Genomic DNA, 18,626 nt, shown 5'->3' on the forward strand with positions numbered 1-18,626 from the left:
ACTTGCATTTCACAAAATAGTGACATCACCTTTGCTGCTAAAGAAACTAAATTTTTGGTTGTTATGTGTATTTTGTGTGTCCTACTCTGATAATCCAAATGCCTGTAAAAATAACTCTACTTTGACATGTCTGTTAGAGTATTTGTTTATAGTGCAATATAGACTAAAATAATTATCCACRTTAGCGCAGATATGCTGCTGTAGATCTGTCAGGAAGACAGATATATGTCAGGAGGGGTTTCAGATAAGTTTTAGTTTTGATGTTTTCCTTTGCTTTCAGTCRTATGCCTTGTTTTGCAGCTCTTAAGCAAAAAATGCAATTAGGTACTTAGAAATGCCAAATTACCCTAAAAAAGTCTGAAAGCGCGGTGAGACCAGCTGTAGAGGCTATAAACAGTAGGCCATCTTGTGTCTACAACAACCACTCTCAAATACTCCTAGGGTTCCCAAAGCAATTTTCTTTGACCTTTACTCGAAGGCCGTCTCTCCAGAACAACTGATCCTTGTTGGTCCCTGTGGGAGGGGGTCAGTTAAGACTGCTCTCACCGTGATTTATTCCCACATGCCAAAAAWAATAATAATAATAATTAAAAAAAACGTGCCCAGCGAGTGATAAAACTTTTTGGAGATTTTTTTTTTTTGCATTGGGACATCCTACCTAGTTTGTCGCTGAAGACGTTTTTTTCTCCCCAAGCGGGACAGGTGATTTTTAGATGCCCGCTAAAGAGAGAGTGGATATGCCTGGTGTTTRTTTCCCTCAAATCCGGCCCCGTATGGAAACGTAAGGTGACTGAAGTGCGGGTGCAAACGAACACACCGGCGTAATTTTTGTTGAACTGGCCTTTCAGGCAGCGCGTGCCTGGCGGGGAGTGACGAGGCTCAGGAAACCAGAAACCTCAAATCCTTTCTCGCCCCAGTCCCCCTATTCGGTCGCCAGGGATTCTGCTGCCAGCCACCTGGGGGACGATTTGCCTCGTGGAGTATTTAAAATATCCCGCCGTGCTTTTAATCAGAGCCTCCTTACGATGGACCTTTCTTTGCGGGGCGACTGACTTCTGGCCATGACGAGCGWCGGGGAGTTTCTCCCCGGCGCAGCTAAAACGAGCAGAGCTGCCCAGATGTGACGCCAACGCAGGGTAGTAGAGCACGTGGCGAGGTAACTTCTAGAGGAGGTGATGCTCCCTGTTTAGTACAGGCAAATACGATAACCATAAAACTCAGATTAAAAAAAAAAAGAAAGAAAAGAAAGAGAACTTGTGTGAAAGAAAATCTCAGCTCTAGTTTTCTGGTGTGGGAGGAAGCTTTACATGCTTGAAACACTCTCACAGGGGTTGGTTGCATTTAACTCTCCTTTTTATGTTTTTCTTATGCAGTAACCCTTCTCTTATTAAAAACATACAGACCAGCCACACCTACTGCACACCTCTCAATGCTGCTTTACAGGTAAGATTAATGACTGTAGCAAATATGCAACAGAGGCGTGTGTCTTCCCCACTCATTTCAAAATATATTAGCCTTGCTCTAATTAGATATTAAATTTTAATTCCGTTAAACTTTTTTCTTAAGTGCATAAAGCATCATAGTCCCTGGAGGCAAACACATATCAGGCTGCTTCAGCATTAGCTAGATGCTTAGCATTTTGAATATTGTGGCAAAAAAATTAAAAGTTCACTTATTAATATTTATCAGCAGTATCATAATTTCCATCCTCTTATTTCAGAATTTCACTTGAGGCAAAAATACCACAAGTGTAATTACTCTAGCACAGCTATTAATGTGCTGAATGATAGGATACTGTGCCACGTGACCTTCTATTGTTCGTGGGTTTAAAGAGAAAGCAGATCATTTTTCCCCCCTTTCTTTTATGGGCTATTTTTGCATATCTTTCCATTGTTGTTAAAAAATAAATGTTGCCATTTCTATGGAAAAAATGACAATTTTTGTTGGTTTAAAACGCATGATAATTGTAAGAGAAAATTTCTGTTTCTCATTCTGTGCATAGAAACACGCAAAATGTTGGTGCACAATTAATAACTCGCAGCATAAGAGTGTGTGTGTGTCTCCAAACCTTTTTTCATGTGTTACATATCAGGTTTGCTTTTTTTTTTTTCCCCTCCCTCCCCGCTTTATCCAAAATCCTGAGTCTGCCTCAAAAACCCCAGGTCAAGTCAGCGTTCGCTTGCTGGACCAAAGACACCGATGCGCTGTTGTACCCTGCCGGTGAATCTGCAGGGTGTTTTGCGTGGGGAGGGGGTTCGAGCCCCCCGATATAGCGAAACCCTGCCTGGCCGAGCCCTGGCCGTTTGTAGGGGGTTGCTTCTCAAGAAGTTCGCTGCAGGTTATGTTCTGGCTCCTGTGTGTTTGCTTGGGCAAGGGCATCTTGTGGAAGGCTTAGCAGCGCTTTTCTGAACCGAGAAACAGGTTATTAGGAGAAAAGTGATGTTCTGCATTTCTTCTAATGACTTGAGTTTATGCAGTAACTTCTGAAAAGCAAATGAAAGCATGTTTAAATGAAGCAACTGTAAATACCATTCATTAGTAACTTATTTTCCCTTGAGCCTTGTGAAGTGTGGTTTTTAAAGACTGCTTTGTCTCCTGAATAGTATTAAGATTACAAGCACATTTTGCATTCATGAGGCTGAAAGGCAAAAATGAAATGATCCTGCGTTTCTTCACATTGTTAGCTATGTGACTAATTTCAATTAATATGCTTATCGTATGGAACTGTCCGTGTTTTATTTCTGCAACACGTGTTGTTGYCGTCATCTCCATCCATTCTTGTCTTTTGTGATAACCTCCAAACCGTTTCCATTTCCCGCTTTCCCTGGAAGTGCCCTCAAACAGCGTTTGTACAAACCGAGCGGATTGAGAGGAGAATCTGGGCCAGATTTGCTTGGCTTTATGCATCTCCTCTAATAAACAGGGGCGGGGAAAAATTCTGCTCATTGCACCRAGACAAGACATCTTTTAGGTTTAAAGTACACCAGCAAGTTCCCCAATCCCCTGCCACTGGGTAGCGTTTAGGTCTGGGTGCAAAAATAGAGTAGTGTGCTCGTGTTGCCTATGACCATTGGGGAGAAAACGTTGAAATCGTTGATGGTGCACAAGATAACGCTTGCACGCTGACCTTGCTTGTGCAATACGCTTCCCTGTCTGAAACAGTGCCGTTTTACCTATTTTTGGTCAAATTAATAATTCACCAGCCACGCTCCCCTGGCGTTTGTGGGCATTTGCAAAGACCCGATTTTTGCACATCCCTGCAAATGCATTGGCCGTCCGTGGTCCGTCCGCGCTTCCAGGGGTGTCGGGGGTGGTTTTTTTTCCCCGCAGACCTCTCGCAGACCCCTCTGACGTCTCCTCCGTCTGTTTTCCCCCGCGGGCAGGGCGAAGACGCGGCGCTCTCCCCGCTCTGTGTGTGGAAGGTACGGGGACGCCGGCTGCCACCAGCGCGCTCCGGCCCCGCCGGCCGCTCCCGGGGGGCTGCCCGGGAGTCAGACCCGGACTAGCTCCCAGCCCGGCCTCCTGGGCCCGGGGCTGGCGCCATCGCTGGCCCTTCGGGGTGACCTTCGCCAGCATCGTTTTGCCCAGACAGCGCTGTCTGCCCGGGCTGATGCTTGCAAAAAAAAAAAAAAGAAAACAAAAAAAAAAAGGAAAAAAAACCCTCCCCCAACCCCCTGCTTTTATAGCAGATGCTGCTTGTGTCCCAGCTCTGCCCCAAAGAAATTGCTCTGCTGCAATTCCAAGTTGCCGCTGCGGGCAAAGAACTCGAGTCAGTGTTGTGCACGGCGCGGGAAACGCGGCCCCTCCTCAGCAGCCCCAAATCGCAGCGAGGTTTGCTCCTCACGCAGCTAAAAACAGCCCCCCCGCTCCCCGCGCTAGCTTTCCTCGCCTCGGGGCGCCGCCGAGCCTTTCCGCTCCCGCAGCGCCTGCCCGCGCCGGGCAGCACCCACGGCGGCCAGGCAGCGGTCAGCACGGCGGGAATACGGAGGGAGATATTTAGCAGTTCGTTCCCTTTCTGCAAAGGCTTCCAGTTAGGAAGTTAGCTGCAGCGGGCCTGCCTACAGTAGCCATTAGAACAAGGCAAAAACCCAAACGATCAGGTGTGTGAGAGCTAAGCTGTTAATGCTTGGAAGGGGGGTGGATTTGTCAGGATGCATTAGATTTTCCGTTTCCCCTCCAGTGAAGGTTTCGCAGGGGCGGGTTCGGTTCTCAGGTATATCCGTGCAGCTCCGGGTGATTCAGTCAGCGCTAAGGGCAGCTTTGCACCTGCGTCGCGGCAGAAGCAGAACTCAGCAGCGTTGCCCTCCTCCTTTGCGCCTCTTTGCTCTGGCACGACGGAGTTACTAGCTGAAGCGGGTTCTGATTTTTTCCTCGTTAACCTTTCATTAAAAGCAAAAGCAAAAAAACAAACCCGAGACATAAAAAAAAAAAAACCCAAAGCCCCAAACATCATTTTGCAAAGTGAAGATAGGAAAAGCACATTTTATTTTTTCCAGGAGGTGCAATTCCAAATAGGGAGTGGAAAGCTTGGTTCTCTCTCAGAAGCCAATACAGCTACGAATGCATAAATCCAGATGTAAATTATATTAAATTTCCCTTGGTGGAATCAGTGTAATACCTATCAGAAAGCACAATATTTAAAAGAATCACTAACTGCAAATAACGTAGATGTGGAGAATGTTTTGGAATAAGTGACTCTGTTGTGCAATGTATAAAAACCTTAGTCCTGGCTCCTCATCTGTTTGTTTGTGTCCTTGGCAGGCTTCAATGGCTGAGAACAGTATACCTCTATACACTACTGCTTCCATGGGAAATCCCACTCTGGGCAATTTAGCCAGTGCGATGAGGGAAGAGCTTAACGGTGCAATGGAGCATACGAACAGTAACGGGAGTGACAGTAGTCCAGGACGTTCCCCTATGCAAGCGATGTAAGTACTGAAACGCGGCTTCGGAGTCCTTCCTTCGCACTTTGTCCATGAAGCTCTTCGACTGAGCAGCAGAAAGTGGAAACCTCCATTTCGGGACGCGCTTAGGTTGATTAGAACATAAAAGGGCCATTTAGCAACTTTCGCGTAAAGCCAATCAGCTCAATCCAGCCTGACAAGCACACGGAGCTGGAAAATTGTTAACTCGTTTGCAATTCTCTTCTTTAAATCCCGGACCACAGGGTTACACAACCTCTTAGGCAACTGCAGTTCTTTAAGAAAGATTTTTTGGTCCTTCAATCTGTGTGCGTGGGGCAGAGCTGGGAAATGGGCTTGTTCCGCGGGTTTAGAAAAAAAAACAAAAACACTTGACACGCAGCGGTATYGCCGAGCGTTAATGATGGCGCACGCGAAGGTCTGCGTGATTTATAGATTGCTCTTAAAATATCAAAAGGAAAATTAATAGGAGCATCACAGCAGCAGACGGCAGTGTAATGAGTGCGTATATAACGCCTGCGCGGAGCAGGGGACGGCACCAGGGCAGCGAGCTCGCGCCGGGAAGGGCAAGGCAGGAAGGGAGCGATGCCCCCGTGGGGGCGTGCGGCATTTACGGGGTGACGGAGTGAGTTTGCAAAGCGGTGAATTCCCCCCGCCACCACCCTCARATTCCATCCCGGGTAATTAGCAGCTGGAGAGGAAGCCGGAGTTTATAAGTCTTGCGGTTCTCAAAGTTTTAAGAACTGTCTGGGGCGGGTGACGGCCTGCGCGAGTAGCCGCGCGCGGGAGCCGCGCTGCCTTTCCGCTGGCTGCGCGCGAGAAGGGGCTGCAGAGTCCTTGGCCGCCCTGCCGCAGCTCGCCTTACGCCTTGAAAAAGAGAAACTAATTTGTAGCCTTTTGCTTCAAAGTAATTTGAATGAGGGATTTACAAAAGTAAGTCTAAATCAAAAAGTGGAAGAACATTAACCTAATACCACTGTGGTAATTAGTTGTTAAACTAATTAGCATTTAATGGCAAAAAAAAGTTTCCCACCTGCATAATGTGTTGTCAGAGGGGAGGGGGCACGAAGGAATCTGAAGCTCCGGGTGCTTTGATATTTCGGCATTTTAAATCAGTGCACAATGTGCTTTGAAAAATAAGCTTTAAAGATGGCAACATTCATTTTTAATTAATAATTAATTTTAACATTGTCTTTTACCATTTACTTCAAAACATTCAAATAACGTGTTTAGCTTTTCCAGTGGTTGTTTGTGCAGTATTAATTATCTTCCCCAAAGTAGCGTTGCATGACACACTTCCACTCTATCACAGACGGATTCGTCTTGAGGCAGTGTTAGTCCCAATTTGTTTTGCTCTGCCCATGACCACGGAGGGCTGGAGCGAAGGAGGAGTGGAGGGACGTGGGGTTTTTTTCCAGAAATAAGGCTGCTCCCAAGGGTTCCTCCTGGCCTAACGGACAGGGATGAACGTTTATGATGTTGCGCTAATCCAAGTAATTATTTCTGTAAGTTCAAGGCTAGCGTGGTTCACGCACTTCTTGTTTCACCCGAGGTTTCGCTGGCTTGGAAGGGACTGTGAGGCAGGAGAAATAGCGGAGCTAGAGCGGGCTAGGACGTTTCGCAGAACCGCGCGTGGCGGTGGCCTTGGTTGCACTTAACAGTCACCTCTTTGCACACGGATACCAGGGTGAGGGGCACGGAGCAAACACCGGAGGGAGAGAAGGGCGGGGGGAGGGAGGCCTCATTTTCATTATCCACCAGAAAATCCAATTTTCTGTTGTAATATGGAAATGATTGTTTCCTGAGTGTTTTCATTTTCTCAGGATTGGTAATATACGTGTTCTCTGCAGAACATTTCTTTTTGCTCAAGTAAAACGTGGCGAGGTGATGTTCCAGTACTGGCTTCTGAGCTTCCCCGCTCAAGTGGTGTTTCTACATAGCTCGAAGGGATCTAAAGGCAGAGCACCGTTCAGACGTCGCAGGGTTTACCCTGTTTACTAAATAGGGTCGTGAGTCAACGCCAGATTTCCAGGCGCCGCGCAACCTCTTGCTTTCAGGGAGCGGGCTTTGCTAATGACCTTCTTAATTTTTTTCTCAGAACAGATTTCCGTGTCGTGATGCAAATTATTTTTTGAACAATCTCAGCGTATTAGAATAAATCAAGCTCTAAACTTTATTGTAAGGTTTGGAGGACCTTGTTAACATGACAGCTAAGATGTCTAACACTTTAGCTGAAGTCTTATTACCGCTCATTCGTTTCCTTTTTATGACACATTGAACCACAGCTAGTTTTTTTTTTTTTCCTCTCTCTCTCTCTCTCTCCCTCCTTTTGAAACACTAGAAAGTAGTCGCATAATTACAGCTTGGGGACATAACACTTTCATCCTGATATGCTCCAAAGGTAGCCACAAAGCAAACCACTCCATGCTGTGTGCACCACCAGAACACAGTGGCTTTAAACAACAGTCAGCTTTATTAAAAACTCCTCTGTTCCCAGAGTGGACAAACAAAGGAATTACTCAGATGTGAAAAGAAGGGGAATCTGTGTTCAGCAAGGTTATTTATTGTTAACCCCTTCTGGAGCCTTCGGCATCTGCTGGAAAGGAATGTGCTGAAATTCTCCCGCTATAGAAAAGAAACGGGAACTTCTTCTTTTCTTTTCTTTCCTTTTCTTTTCTTTCCTCTTTTCTTTTCTTTTCTTTTCTTTTCTTTTCTTTTCTTTTCTTTTCTTTTCTTTTCTTTTCGCCTACCCGGGCAGTTGCCTTCCCTGTAGTTGAGCGACTAGCTTTTCTTCCCCCAGATCTCAGGACTTTTGGAAGACGCAGGGACTCGGAGTTGCTTTGCCGAGCGGCCCGTGGGGGGCGAGTCCGGCGCGTGGGTAGCGGGCGGCCGGCGCTCCGGCCCTGCTCCGTGGCTCCGCGCGCGCTCCGAGCCGGGCAGCTGGCGTGCGCTGTGCTTCCCGCTCCCCGCGCTTCCCTTTGGGCCGGAGCGCCGGCCCAGGAGATGCCCTTCGGCATGCCGGTGCTTCGTAAGGAACGGGCGCGCTCTCGTTGGGGCTGTGAAAGCTTTCCATCTGCGTTTTCCAAAATAACTATTAAAAAAGAAAAGCAAAAAACAAGCCTGGCAACAACCTCAACGACAGAAAGCCGACAAGCCAGGCTTTTAAATTAAAACAGCGGTAGAAAAGGTCACTGCCATGAAGAGAGTAGCACGCGCTTTATCGGTCGTTACGCGTAACCACCCTTTCCCCCTTCCCTTCTGTTTCTCATTTCACACTTTCCCCCAAGCGAGGGCCCCGCAGCTTATCCACAGTGTGGGTTTTCCTAGTGGCTGGTACGATCAGCGTCTGCTCGTGCTCGCTCGGGCCACGAGCCACGAGGCCGGTTCGCCCGTGCGGACCCCGAGAGCRCGGGAGCTCCTTGGCTTCAGCGAGGCTCTTCGGGGGCTTAAGCGCTTAGCTGAGTGTTCACCTCTGTTTTGAATCTTCTCCCCCCTCCCTGTCTGTTTTTTTCCCCCTTTTTCAACAGCTATGTCAAATGGCGCGTGCGTGCGGATCCTCCTTGGTGGTGGGGTCCCCTCTCCCCGCGGTCCTTGTCTGGTGGGGCTGCATGGGGCAGTGAACGCCCAGGCATCGATCCAGCCCTTGCCGGCTGGAGAAGTTGCAATGCGCCGGGCCTCGAAAGGCGTTCACAACTTATGGAGAAGTGTGCAGTCAGCAGCTGAGACGCTTCCCGAGCTGCTCCAGTCCCCAGCTGAAATGAATAAATAGGGACCGACGTAGCTCTACGCCGTATGCGCTGCGCAAGCGAGCGGCTGATCCGCTCCGATCTCCTGAGCTAGGCGAGGTTGCTTCTGGCTGCTGCGCTGGGTGCGGAGAGCGTTTTTCCCTGTTCGGTGATTTATTCCTCCTGTCCGTCAGTGCAGCGGAGTACAGAAAGTATTGTCGTTCCTACCTACACAAAACATAAAATAAAACGCCGCTATTTTAAATCATTCATTCTGAAGCAGCGCTGYGCGAGGAGCGAGGAAGTTCTTGCAGTGGATGTTTGCCCTTCAGATTAGGTTTTCGCGTAGCCTGCGTGAAGGGGTTAAATCAGACCGCGTGCAGAATATCCAAGGCTCGAGGAGGTGGATATCAACTCAATGAGAGACAGAGTGGGACTTGAACTCATTAACACTTTATTTTAAGGGATTGCCTACAACATCAATTATTTAGGAAGCAAACAGGGTCTCCGTTGCTGTGTCGCATTATTAATACTTGGTAATGTCAATAAAATCCTACTTTCCTCTAAAGTCCCACCAACAAGACACTATTGACTCACATGGCTATTTTACATTTCAAAAGCTGCCGAACCAAAAAAGAAGGTAATTTGTATTTGTATAGGATTTGTTGTAAATATGATTTACGAACAACATTTTTCAATTGTTATCATACCCGTTTTGAATGACCAAGCCCCGTTCCCCTGCGGGTTATTCATGTGCTATTCCATAATGAGAAATTTGGCAGATCTCATCTCTTTAGTACATCCTTGTGCCCACCATGAGCTGGGGATCATGTTCTGCCTTGTTTACAGCTGACAGCGTTATTATTCTCGTTAGGACTGTGCTTTCTTATCGCATTGTTGTGTTGAGCGAGCCTTTTCCTCTCTGTTTGTGTTTCCTGGCAGGGCTTTTCTTCCCTTATTGACAGTTTGTAAAAATATGCATTAATTTGGAGTTTAAAGCATGTATCATGGTGTCTCTTTGCTGTGTTTGCTTGAAGTTGATTAATGATAGACCCTCGCTTGGGGTCGTCCTCTGGAGAGTTGTCTCGCCGCTTGTGCATGTTAACGAGCGGCGCAGAACACACAGCGCGCGGCGGCGGCGGCGAGCCCAGCCTCCACCCGCGCGCTGCGCCGTGCCGTGCCGTGCCGCGCCGYGCCGCCGAGCCGCTCCGCGCCTTTCCCGCTGCTCGGTGCCCTTATTTATCTGAAGATTGTATTAATCACCTTAATGTGTCAGCGGAGAGCGTTTTCTCTAAATCCCGAGAAGGAGACCCTGTGCAAGCTCCCTTCCCYGCGCGTTTTGCCCGGGAAGCGCGGCGGGCGCTTCGCGGGCGTCTTCGGTGGCAAGCGCAAAAGTGGAGGGTCTGCTCTTAGGCCCGGGTCCGCGTGCTCGGAGGTGCCCGGCGCGCCACGTGCGAGTCCAGGTTCTCCCCAAACCCCGTCCACTGCCGCAACCGGTTTTACCGAGCAACTTGCTGATTTTTACCGAGCACCTTGCTGATGGGCTGTGCTTTCGTTTTTGCAGGCACCCTGTGCACGTCAAAGAAGAACCRTTAGACCCAGACGAAAACGAGGGGCCGCTATCCTTAGTGACAACAGCCAACCACAGTCCAGATTTTGATCACGACAGAGATTATGAAGACGAACCTGTAAATGAGGACATAGAATGAGTATGTCTGACATCATCATCCTGAGAATGAAGATTGGAAGAACACGTCAAATTTAGCTGTGAAATCTCTCCATTATTGTACAGTCTGGAGGATTCTCAGTCCACTTTGACAACTATGAAATATGTTAACTCTTAGTGCCATCAAGTATCCCATTTGGGAGTATTTTTGATTTTTCTACTTTTTGTTGAAAAAAGGAATTTGTACTCTGTGCATTGGATGGACTTGTTTGGTACTTGGGATTTTCCTCTCTTACAGTCAACATCAGTGTTGTAAATTTGCTAAACTGATTCACTTACATTTAGCAGCCAACTTTGGACTGCAGGTCCTGCCAATTTTGGACACTTGAGGACATCAAACTGAGCATGTACACCTGAACTGCAGATCAAGTCTTTGCCCAGATTTTAAGGATTCCAATGGACAACATATTTGCACAGTACTGCATGTTGATTATCACTGCCTTTACTCCATTTGTTTTTTGTTTTTTTTGTTTTTTTTTTTTTGCTTCCATTTGGGATGGGGAAGGCCTGTGTGTGCACATGTGTGGATATGTGTGTGTGCGTGTGAGTGTGTATATCGGGGAGGGGTTAAAAGAAAAATTATCCCAAACTTTTTAATGTATTGCTTTTATTCCCCCGCCCCACTTCTCCTCTACCATTTTAAGTTCTGACCTCAGGCCTCAGCTGGGCCCAGGGCCTCTTGGAGGCTTAAACGTTTTCTGTACTTTGTGATGAATGTTAATAGGTGTTTTTATTATACGAAGCTGAATGTCATTGAATTGTTTGTAGTTTTTTCTGTCATTCATTCCAGTTTCCTTCAGATGCCACCATGTTTTCTTTAGCTATGGAAAACATTCCATTTCGGTGTCTCTTTTTGTGTTGTTGTTTTTTGAAAAGGTCCCAAATGCTGCACTATACATGTGGAAGGGTTGTCCAACGGAGAGGGAGAGGGGAATGAAGTACTGCAAGAATGAGAATGAATGACAGATGAACATAGAAACACTGTAGGAAGCAACACAGATTCATTCCACAAAGCAGTATTTTCTTTTTTTTTAGGTTTTGGTTTTTGATTTTTTTCTTTTTGGCAGCAACGGTGAATATTAGCAAATGCCACAAAATTGAACAGCACAAAGAAATGTATGCAGCACCAACAGAATTCACTTTATTAGAGGATGAATAGTACAGTGGCAGGTTCTCGGTTCTTTAACACGAGTTTTAATGGGTCAGCAAATCTTTCTGGAATATCTAAGATTACCGAGATGGGCACCTATACATTTATTATTACAATTCTTTTTTTTTTTCTTTTGCATTTGCATTTGCATTTGCAAATAGTGGTTGGAAAGATGACTTCATTAAATTGTTAYTGTACGTGGCGATGTTTCACGGTTAAACATCAGTTCAGGATTGCTTGGTGGCATTAATCTGTTTGAATACAAATTAGATTTCAGATTGAACTTGTTCCGGGAGTTAATAAGGACAGAGCCCCACTAATGCTAAAGTGTTAATTTCAGCTGTGCAAATTCTGTACTGCAGTTAAGATGGTTATGCAATATTACACCAGCCAGTATCGAAACCTCGCGCTAGAAAACAGGAAATACAGGAGAGAATTCGCACCGGGGCTTGTTAGGCAAAGCTGGCAACGCTCTTCAAAACAAACCTTACCTACCAAATTTGTCGTTATAGGTCAGTAAACCTTGGTCACCAAACACCGAAACGTTTTCATTCTGCAACCACTTTTCCGTCACTCATTTATTTATGTAGGACTGTAGCTTTTTTATTATTTCCAAAAGCCTTTCAGAGCTTAATTTATATTCTTCTTTGTACCTTTTTTCCTAAAATTACCAAAGATATTACACAAAGGTAAATTATGTTCTCTGTTATATGCTTTATCTTATGAAGCCAAATATCCTCTTATTGTTGATCAAAGGAGGCTGAAGAATTTAGAGGGAAATGACAAGATGTGGGCTATTGCTAACCTGAGAGGGAAACTGCTCCTTTATTCTAGTAAATTTAGAAGGCCAAGTAGATGTCTGAACCAAAGTTGTTACTTTTTATTTGCAATTCTTTACAGTGACCAAAACAGAATTCTGTAAAGAGGAATCGAGGAGAGCTTTTGAGGCTAAAACTAGGAAACAGTGTTACTAGCGGAGCTGTGAGAGGGGAGCTTGGCGAAAGCAAAGGCACGGTTGTTTTGCAGAAAATTAGAGTATCAGATAAAGGAGGCAGTTTAATAAAACACAGAAGAGAACAGAAAAGCTCCCACAATTTAACTGGACCACATAATAGTATTTCTAGAATTAAAAGAAAAATTTTTTTGGTCTTTGGTTTTACAGATTGTGTGCCACTTCTGTTTCGGGACTGTGCTAGGATGACTGCTTTAATTTGGGTTGATCTTGGCACATTTGCTCAGTTTTGTTTAGTTTTTGGTCAGCATTTTTCATAAGGAAATAACACTCCTGTCCACTCATAAGCTTTGGTACAAGAAATTTTATTGGCAGTTACTTTTATAAAACTCAACTCTGCTTTCTGTTTCAAAAACAAACAAAAAAAAGAAGAAAAAGGAAAAGAAAAAAAGGGCAGTCTGTGGTCATTTGAAACATTTTTTTTGTTTTTTTAAATTATATCCAGGCAGCTTCGTGACGTGCCGGCGGTAGCCAGATGGGGATCATGAGAATTGAGCCCTGTGCTTCTAAACTGAGTGGTTTGCTGGTTAGTTCGGTATTCAAAAGGGGATAAAAATCTGGTAGATTAGTTCATTCTCAGCATGTGTAGCTAGACATGAGTAAAGATAACAGCATGAGAAACTGTTAGTACGCATACCTCAGTCCAAACTGTTAGGGAATGAGTAAATAAAAAATACATTTCACTCAGTTGCACTTAGTTGTATGTCTTGCATGCTTAGTCTAAAGACTGTAGCAAAAATAAAAAAAATAAAAAAAGAGAAAAAGAAATAAAAAATTAGATTTTAACATATCTGGCAGGTGTCGCAGCCTTGCAGAAGAACCAACTGAAAATCTCAGGCTTTACATCAAGCAAACTTCACTATGATTTTTACAATTCTGATTCTGTATCCCTTTGGATATACAGTTGCTTCTTTAGGGAGGGGTTTATTATGTTGTACATATATATCCCACTGTGTCTGTGTGAGCCTTTGTCTTCTGGGGGGAGGGCGGGGAGGGCGGAAAGGTGGAAAGGTCCTTTTTTTAGATATCATTCCTCAAAAGGAATAAATGCAGACCTGTTTGTCAAAACACCTTTTGCTTTTTGTGCAACTGCTTTATATTAACTATACTAAAAAAAATAGCTTTGAAAAAAAAAAAAACTACTGTATGTAATGGAATTGCAGAATACGCTGCACATGTATTTTATTTAGTTATCCTTGCTTTAAGAATATTGGATGACATTTGCTGACATGTGGGAGAAAATCCCTGACTTTTTTTTTCAGCTTTTAAATTGTAACATAGTTGACAGATTTTTTTTCTCCTGTTATCATTGATCGAAGCATTTTTGTACAGTTTTTGTGTTTAAGCTGTTTTTTTGATACTTTCCCACCCCTTCTGTTATCTTACCACTGCCTTTTCTGGCTGTCTTAAACAAAGTTCATATATTTGAAAGGAAAAAAAAAAAAGTCGTTTAAAAAAAAATGTTTTTCTCCTGCTGCAGTAAATATTTTGCATGATGAATTCCAGGGTCACACTTTCAAAGTTTATCAGTGAAGTAGTGATTAATAATGGGGAGTGTCAAACTATTGAACTTTTGTATAAAAAAAAAAAACTTTACAAGGTGCCAAGATGTAAAGACAATTTGTTACATGTTTTTTTTCTCAAAGAAAAGCGTACATTATGAAAGTAGTACCATGTATCAGGTAAATCGCTGTCAGGAATGAGAGTCAAAGCCTTCCTTGTCCACAAAAAAAAAAGTTTGTAAATGTAAAACCTGTTAGGTTTCTGCATTCAACTAGAGGTGAAATGAAAAATCAAGGCTTATGTAGAATAAGTGACCACAAAATATCACCTTTTCTGATTCTCGCTCGCAAGAGGTCAGCCACAATTCCCGTCCTGCCCTCTCCCGGAGCTCAGGCTTTGGGCCGCGGACGGGCCAGGGATTCGGATTCTACAAATGTTGCAGATCATTAGATATTTTATATATATACATACATAAATATATATATATACAAAAAAAAAGGTTTTTAAAAATAATTTTGATCTATTGTAGTTTTCAGATTGCCAATAATCTCACGTTCATTACAGCATGGAAAAAAAAACGTGTTTAAACTCTTTTTGAAACCCTTTGGTACCTTTGGTTTATGAACTCGGACCGAGTTTTTCGGTGTTTCGGGAGTCATTCAGCATTCGAGTCTTGCGAGGTGAATTTGCAGTGGAACGACTGCGTTTTAATGGGCCCAGAGCAGGTAACAAAGCATCTTCTACCCATAAGCCTTGATGAAAATGGTACAGTCCAGACTGTTAGCATGGTGCTTCGTGTGTATGTGCTGCCAGTAACGAGATTTTTTTTTTTTTTTTTGATAAGGCATAAAAGAAACTCATTCCTTACATCAACTGTAATTCCATCATTCCATGTCTGTTGATACAGACAATAAAAAATGTTGTGTAGTCAGTACTAATTACTGACATTATAGCATTCTCAAATGCAATAAAAATGCTGGTTGTTCACACTGGTAATGCGAGTTGCCATGTCCTACGTTTGTGTTTGGTTCTTCCCCGAGCGACCCCCCCCCCCCCCCCCTTCGCCCCCGCGGGGGCCCCGGTCCCGGCGGGCGCCCGTCCTCGTGGCGTTGGGTCTGCCCGGCCGCGTTGGAGCCGGCCGCGGGTTCGGGCCGGAGCGCTGGAATCGGTGAAGACGCCGTCGTCGGGAGAATTCGCCCGCTTTTCCGAGAAGGTCCATCGGTGCTCGGCCGTGGGGTTCGCGGGGCGCTGAGGGGGTCTCCGAGGGTGGAAGCACCAGAGAAGGGTTTGGGGACCTAATCTTGCGGATCCGTCCCCGCGCCGTGCCCTTGCGGGGGCTGCGCTAGCGCCTGCGGCGGGGAGGGTTTGGGTCACATCGCACGCGCGCCGAAACGGGGGGGTGGCATCAGCCGCCGAGGCCGCGAGGTCCTGAGCGATCACGTTCCGAGTGACGCTGTCACCTTAGACAAACTCCACGGGGAAAAACCCACCTTCCTTTCTTTCCGGAAGCACACGTTTATTTTCTTCATCAAGTTTTATAAAGAAAAATAAAATGTTTAATAACTAGCATTAGCAGCAAACTAAAATTTCAGAGGAGCGGTTTTCATGAATAATTCATCAAAATTTCACATCTGCAAGATTAGTCATCCAAATAAAATGCTAATGTCAAAAACATGCACCGTCTATAATATTCTCATCAAGAAATCTTTTTGCATATAATGATAAATGCTTAAATTAGTACAAATGATTTTATAAAAATATTCTATCATAAAATTATACCAGATAACTACTTTTTTTTTTGGGGGGGGGGGGGAATCTTTGCACACTCATAACATGTCTCTAAATTGCATCGCTTGGTAAGTTTTAACAGAATATAGAGAATAAAATTTGTTTTCACTTGTGTATTACACTTTCAGTGCTAGCGAAATTTTAGTAAACTGGACGGGGTCCCACTATTTAAATTAAAATTGACATTTTTTCAAAGTCGCTGCTGGAGAATCCGGATGCAGATAACGGCAGGTGGCACCTATTGAGTGCTAGCGGGGCTCTTGCCTTCTCCACGCCAGGACGACTCGTTCCCGTCCAGGCCCCCAGCTCCGCGCTGCCGAGGACCCGGCCGCGGGCGGCCGCGCTGCCAAGGACCGGAGCAGGCAGGTAGCGGCTCTCCGGGCGTCAAAAAATCCCCCGTGTGTCTCGCCCCTCCGGGCGTCTCTGCGCCGCTGCGTCTGTCGGACGTGCAGGGCGTTTGTGGTCCCCCAAATCTGTGTTTCTCCCGAGCTGGCTGTGAAACGCAGTGTTTTGTATCATCGTCTTCGCACTAACAAACAAACCCGTTTCTTATCCCTGGCAGCCGTATTGTGGAACAGCCCCAAATGCCTTCCCGTTTCACAGTATCGCCACCAGCCACAAGCTGACTTCTTAGGAAACACCTTTTCCAGTCAAAACCAGGGTTTTCCACGCAGCTGAGAAGCACTGACTTGGTCAGTGGTGAGGCAATGCCTCTCGCAGGAGTTTCCAAAGTAAAAGCAAAGTGCAGGGAGCAAGTTCTGGGTTTCTCCTGGACCAAAAGAAAAGCTGAACAACAAAGATGAACTAGTCCTGAAAAAGAAATTCGAGGCATATGAAGAAATTGCAGGCGATTTGCTCCATGCCTACGCAGCCGGTCCCTGCAGATGATCCGAACAGCGACATGTAACTCGCAGAGTAGGGCAAATTTCACATTATTGAACTAATTCAAGGACCCAACAACTCTTGGTGACTCTCACCCGCAGCCACAGACACGCACCTCCCTCACCACAAAGCCTAATTAGCCCTTCCTGACCTATTAATCAGGCGCAGTCTTCAACGACGATGTCAGGCGTTCGTTTAACGGTGTGTTAATCAAGGCCGTCTTTCATCATAGTTGCCGCGGCGGTTGGCTCTCCTCCACGGAGGTCCCCCCACCCCAACGTGGCCACGTCCATCGTGGTGGACCCGTGTCCCACCAGCACCGCGGGATCCGCAGCGGTGCCTCGCCGGCCCACCTGGCCTGCAGCACCCTCCTTTGGGGGGTTTGCTGGTTTTTCCAGTGCTAAAGCCTGGCATTTGCCTCATTTTATTAGCTTGATTAAATATTTTAATAGCTAGAAGTGATAAACAATATCACCTTGCGGCATTTAACAACAACAATATCCCCCCACCTTCTTTAACAGGCAACTTCTCGGTCTACCAGGAGAAAAGGAAACAGACTTTGGCAGCCCTGTTTGTTTGCAAGAGCTCCGTGGCCATTTTTTATGCATCTCAGAAGCCTGAAAAAACATTTTTTTTTGTTCACGTTATAATGTTAATTTGAAGGTAACCGGCCTTTCAAGGATTAATTCCAGCCAAAGCAATAACCATTATTTACCAGAGAGTTTGACGTTTTTATCACTCATCATATTAGCAAATTTCCATTGAAAATGCTAAAATGGTTCGTCATAAGGCACATAACTGCTTTAGCTGTAAAAATGACCAACACAAGTGCCTGTACTCAAACATTAAATTATACTGTAATTAATAAAGACAGTTAAACTGTCTACTAGCAACAGCAATTTAGGTAACCACATTTGATCGGCTATAAATTGTAACTACATTAAAATTCCAGAAATATTAGCAATATGGATTACTTGATGGAAATAGGTGCTGATCACCAACACTCCTATTTTACAACGGAAGCACAGGTCATGTTGGCCACAAAACTGTGGGCGAAGATCAAGGCTGAGTACTTTTAATCTTGTGAAACAAGCAATTACAAATAGTTGCATCGATTTGTTAAAAAGCTTTAGGTGACATAAATTGTTTCCTGTTTAGCTTATTGCTCTGATACATAAATGTCACCGAGTATAATATTAATTAGGGTCAGCGAACAACAAGGGTCGGGGGCTGCAGTGTACGATCGAGGCTGTGTCAATCCTTGGCGAGCGCAGCGGCGGGCGAGCGAAGCCCCAGCCGCTTCGTGCTGCAGCCCCCGATTTTATGTGATAACAAAAGAAAGTAAAGGAAACCGTATTTTAATATGTGAAGTAATTACTTTAGTACTAGTGTAATTTTACAGCTTAGGCTAAATTACAATGTTTTCATTCTCGTGTTCTTGCCACATAACATAAAATTCCACATATAGCATCAATAAAATAGAATACTGTTTATAAAGGCTTTCTGCTGCACAAGACCAACACTATTTCTCTGAGCATATGGAAACTAAGCACACATTTTAGTCTGGTGTGTGTTTCTACACTTAATTTTTTTTTTTTTTTAAACCCCAAAATGGGCTGTGCAGGTTATTTACTTAACATAAATCAAATATATCATATACACTGTTTCTTTGGATTGGCATACAACTTAGAAAAATACAGTAAGATTCTGAAAAATCTGGAGAAAATTTATTAAATATGATTTTTACTGTAATAGAATATTAATGTAACCCAATGCTCATTTCCCATTAAGTTGATCCCTTTTTAATACACACATGCTTTTTATTATTTTGCACTCATGCGAAAATTCCACATTCAGAGAGTTTCCATCTACTTAGGAATGTCTCTGGCAAAGGCACAGTAAGAAATCGTGAACTAAA

At 44.8% G+C, this 18,626-nt stretch overlaps 1 protein-coding gene across 17 annotated transcripts in view; it reads left to right on the top strand.

Moving 5' to 3' along the window:
- Positions 1 to 10,887, top strand: part of FOXP1 (forkhead box P1) — a 381,192-nt gene extending 370,305 nt beyond the window's left edge. For 12 of the 17 annotated variants that reach the window (XM_026074867.1, XM_026074875.1, XM_026074876.1 and 9 more), the window contains 4 exons: positions 1,374 to 1,443; positions 3,384 to 3,422; positions 4,762 to 4,928; positions 10,212 to 10,515. In XM_026074867.1, the coding sequence (XP_025930652.1) occupies positions 1,374 to 1,443; positions 3,384 to 3,422; positions 4,762 to 4,928; positions 10,212 to 10,356 (421 nt within the window). In that variant the 3' untranslated portion in view covers positions 10,357 to 10,515. Of the gene's footprint in view, positions 1 to 1,373; positions 1,444 to 3,383; positions 3,423 to 4,761; positions 4,929 to 10,211 lie in introns of all 17 variants that reach the window. The other 5 variants (XM_026074881.1, XM_026074883.1, XM_026074877.1 and 2 more) reach the window with 3 other exon arrangements.
- The last annotated feature ends 7,739 nt before the right edge of the window (positions 10,888 to 18,626 follow it).

The sequence above is a fragment of the Apteryx rowi genome, unplaced genomic scaffold (assembly GCF_003343035.1).
Source record: "Apteryx rowi isolate R43461 unplaced genomic scaffold, aptRow1 scaffold_4, whole genome shotgun sequence".
Taxonomy (NCBI): Eukaryota; Metazoa; Chordata; class Aves; order Apterygiformes; family Apterygidae; genus Apteryx; species Apteryx rowi.